The following is a 4,357-nucleotide window of genomic DNA, read 5'->3' on the forward strand; positions in this document are numbered from 1 at the left end:
TTTGTGTCTTGATGCACAAAGATATTCATAACTTAAAAAGGCTTTTGGGGGTCTTTGGGATCAGATGGAGCATTCGTTACCTGATAAACACCCGGTGCTCAGTGTCAGAACTACTGATTGAAGAGGGAAAAGCTGCACAAAGGCTTTCTCCAAGAGGAAAGATGGAGTGGTATCTGGCAGCAAACTGCCATTGCTGGGGAGGTGCAAGCATGGGGATTCCATAGAATCATGGAATGCAGGGTTGGAAGGAACCTCAAGATCATCTGCTCCAACCTTCCCATCCACAGCATGACCTAGACTGGATGGCCCAGCACCCTGTGCAGCCCAGTCTTAACAGTGTCCAAAGTCAGGGAGTCACCACTTCCCTGGGGAGATCATTTCAGTGGCTGCTTGTTCTCATTGGGAAACGTTTTCCTCCTGTGTCCAGCTGGAATCTCCCCAGCAGTAACTTGTGCCCATCACCCCTCATGTTTTCTATGGGATTCCTTGTCCAAAGGGAGTCTCCGTGCTCTTTGCAGCCATCCTTTAAACACTGGACCATGGTGATAAGGTGTCCCTGAGCCTTCTCTCCAGGCTGAACGGTCCCAGCTCTCTCAGTCTTTCCTCACGCACTTCCCAGGCCTTGGATCATCTTTGTGGCCCTTCTGTGGACCCTCTCCAGCCCATCCACAGCTTTTTGTACAGCAGGACCAAAACTGAACCCAGTATTGCAGGTGTGGCCTGACCAGCGCTGAGCAGAGTGGGACAATGGCATCTTTATCTCTGCTGGTGATGCCCTTGATGATGTTCCCCAGCATCCTGTTGGCTTTCATTGCTGCAGCTGCACCCTGATCACTCCTATGGAGCTTGTGTCCCCCAGGACCCGCAGGTCCCTTTCCACAGAGGTGCTCCCAGCCAGGCAGATCCCAGCCTGTGCTGCACTCCAGGATTGGGCTTATCCAGGGGAAAAACCTGACACTTGTAAGTGTAAGGGGGAAAAATGGAGGAATTCTATATATAATAGATATTCTATTACATAATCACAGCATTGTTTGTGTTGGAAAGGACCTTAAAGCTCATCCAGTCCCAACCCCATGCCATCCACTAACCCCAACACCTTCCACTAGAGCAGCTTGCTCCAAGCCCCTGTGCCCATCCTGGCCTTGAACACTGCCAGGGATGGGGCAGCCACATTTTTAGTGAAAATTGTTAAATACGACCTCACTGCTCTGAATGAGATAACAAGGTTTTATTGAGGGACAAATTCAATGAAGCAAAAGCAACAGCGCTGGGCGCATGACCATAGCCAGAGGCGCAAGTGATTGATGTTTGTTACAGGTTTATATACTTTAAGTCTCCTCCTCTTGGCGTCTGCGCAGTGCTCTCCGGTGACTGTAGGCAGGGGTCTTGAGGATGAAGTAAGCAGTCTTCCTCTTGTGAGTTGGGGTCTCCAAGATGAAGTAAGCAGTCTTCCTCGCGGTGTACTTTTCACCTTTGGCATAGTTGGATGCCCCAGTAATCACAGAACTAGCTGAAAGCAGCCATATCTGTAATCCTTCTGTTAACTGGCAAAGATTGAGAACAGGGTGACCTTCCTGCAAAATTTATTGCAGGACGGGCAGGCAAGGAGTATCCCAAGCTAGCAGATGTTTGGGAGGCTCTGTCTCTAAGCTAACTGAAAAGTAGAAGGATGGTGTGAAATAACTCATTCAGGTTTAGTGGGGCCACTAAATCCTGTTATTTCACCACAGACCTACAACACAAATGTTGTTCTTTAAAGCTAAAGATACTTTAGAGGACTAGTGTGAAACAACTCATGTTTAGGGGGGCCCCCTAAATTCCACAGACTTACAACATAAACATTGTTCTCTTTCTACAACCTAAGTTAAGCTAAAAAGTACTTGAACTCTATATTTTCCAGGCACTAGCGTTTCTTATATCAAGCCCCCCCCTTCTTTCTCTAACCTTTACAGTAATTTCTTTTGCTATGTGACTCCGTTTTGCCCAAGAGTTCCCGTCCTTCTTTAACTTGTTGTCTAATCTTGTGTCTTTAGCGAGCTTTGTTTCTGTTATTGTAAACTCGTGCAGTTATATCCACATAACCACATTTATGATTTGCGAATGTCAATACATTTATGTGTTTATCACAAAAATAATGCATTAAAAATAAGTATTGGAGAAAAATCCAAGTGCAGCCGCGCACTGGCCAGGGAGCACCCGGCGATCCTCGGTGCCCCCGTCCCGATCCCAATCCCGATCCCAATCCTGATCCCTATCCCGATCCCTATCCCGATTCCTATCCCGACCCCTATCCCGATCCCTATCCCGATCCCTGTCCCCTGCTACCCCTGGGAGTACCCGGTCCCCAGCGCGCCACTCTGGCCACGCCCACCCATCCTATGTACGTCATCTGACCGAGGCCACAGCGCTGACCAATCGGAACAGGCGGCGGTGCCGCCGCTGTCGGAGAGGCCAATCACCAAGCTGCGGGTGAAGGGAGGGCATGAATGGGGCGGGTCACGTGGTGAGGCGTTTTGCCGCGCCTCCTCCGCTCAGGGCAGGGATGGAGCCGGGGTTGGGATCGCGATCGCGATCGGGTCCCGGGCGCTGGGGCCCGGTCTCCTGCGTTCTGACCGGCGCCTCCCGCGGCTTCGGCCGCAGCCTGGCGCGGCTGCTGGCTCCGCGCTTCGGCGAGGGCTCGGTGCTGCTGCTGCTGGCGCGCTCGGGGGCCCCCCTGGCCGAGCTGGCGGCCGAGCTGCGGGGCAGCGCCGCGGGGCTGCGGGTGGAGTGCGTAGCCGCCGACCTGGGCTGCGAGCAGGGGCTGCGGCAGGCGACGGCTGCGCTGCGGGAGGTGCTGCCCTCCGGGCCGCCCGGCCGCCTGCTGCTCATCAACAACGCCGGTAACTGCGGGAACCTTCGTCCCTTTCCTCCCTTCCAGGCTGGCAGACCCCGGGGCAACGGGGCTCAGCCGCGGCGAGCCCGCCCTTGGTCCTACAGAGGGGCTTGATCGGTGCTTTGGGTGCCAGTGAATAGGCAAAAAAAGGACGGAGCAGGAGGGATTTCACCCTGCGTGGATCCTGTTACTGTATTAAATTAATGAACTGGGGGAGCAGAGCAGGGATGGTTTGATGCCAGGACCACAGTGCTTTGCTGCTTATAGAATCATAGAACGGTTTGGGTTGGAAAGGACCTCAAGATCATCCAGTTCCAACCCCCTGCCATGGGCAGGAATGCTTCACCCTACACCATGTCACCCAAGGCTCTCTCCAGCCTGGTCCTCAACACTGCTAAGGATGGAGCATTTACCACTTCTCTGGGCACCTTGTGCCAGTGCCTCAGCACCCTCACAGTAAAGAACCTCTGCCTTGTATCTAACCTGAACTTCCCCTGTTTCAGTTTGCACCCATCACCCCTTGTCCTATTGCTCCAGTCCCTGATGAAGAGTCCCTCTCCAGCACCCTTGTAGCCCCCTTCAGATGCTCGACGGTTTCTCTTAACTCCTGTGTCCTTCCTTCCTAGGCTCTCTGGGAGACATCTCCAAATCCTTCCTGGATTTCACTGACCCGGATGAGATCAACAGCTACTTTGCCTTCAACGTCACCTCGGCGCTTTGCCTCACCTCCCATGCCCTGCAAGCTTTTGGGAAGAGGCCTGGCTCCATCAGGACCGTGGTGAACATCTCCTCACTGTGTGCCCTGAAGCCCTTCAAGAGCTGGGCCCTGTACTGCAGTGGGAAGGCTTCCCGGGACATGATGTTCCAAGTGCTGGCACTGGAGGAGCCGGATATCCGTGTGCTCAACTATGCCCCGGGTGAGGAGGATGCTCAGTCATTCATTTTCTCCTGGCTTTGCGGATAAGATGCCTGCAGCCAAGCCAGGTACAGAGGGAAAAATGAGCCCCAGGTTTTGCTTTCTCCTCATGGGATTTGGTTTTGGTTGCTCTTTCCCCAGGTCCCCTGGACACGGACATGCAGCTCTTGGCCCGGACTAAGACTGGAGACCCTGAGATGCGGCAGCATTTCCAAAGCCTGCATGAGAGCAGAAAGCTGATAGACTGCACTGTGTCAGCCCAGAAGCTGGTGAATCTCCTGGAGGAGGACACCTTCCCCTCTGGTGCCCATGTGGATTTCTGTGACATCTGAGTTCCTCTCACCTCTGCCTTTGCCTTCCTGCTTTGCTCTCTGCTGAGCCCTGTGTTTGGTCATAGAATCACAGAGCATTTTGTCCCTGCAGGCCCTTGTCCCAAGCCCCTCTCCAGCTTTCCTGCAGCCCCTTTAGGCACTGGAGCTGCTCTAAGGTCTCCCCTTCAGGAGCCTTCTCTTCTCCAGGCTGCCCCAGCCCAGCTCTCTCAGCCTGGCTCCAGAGCAGAGCTGCTCCAG

At 53.8% G+C, this 4,357-nt stretch overlaps 1 protein-coding gene across 1 annotated transcript; it reads left to right on the forward strand.

Moving 5' to 3' along the window:
- Positions 1-2,542: 2,542 nt before the first annotated feature.
- Positions 2,543-4,120, forward strand: SPR (sepiapterin reductase; the record flags this gene model as incomplete). Its single annotated transcript, XM_080619547.1, has 3 exons — positions 2,543-2,879; positions 3,499-3,789; positions 3,930-4,120. 3 exons carry the CDS (start codon positions 2,543-2,545, stop codon positions 4,118-4,120), a joined length of 819 nt encoding a protein of 272 aa, XP_080475673.1.
- Positions 4,121-4,357: the final 237 nt, after the last annotated feature.

The sequence above is a fragment of the Psittacula echo genome (assembly GCF_963264785.1).
Source record: "Psittacula echo genome assembly, chromosome: 1".
Lineage (NCBI taxonomy): Eukaryota > Metazoa > Chordata > Aves > Psittaciformes > Psittacidae > Psittacula > Psittacula echo.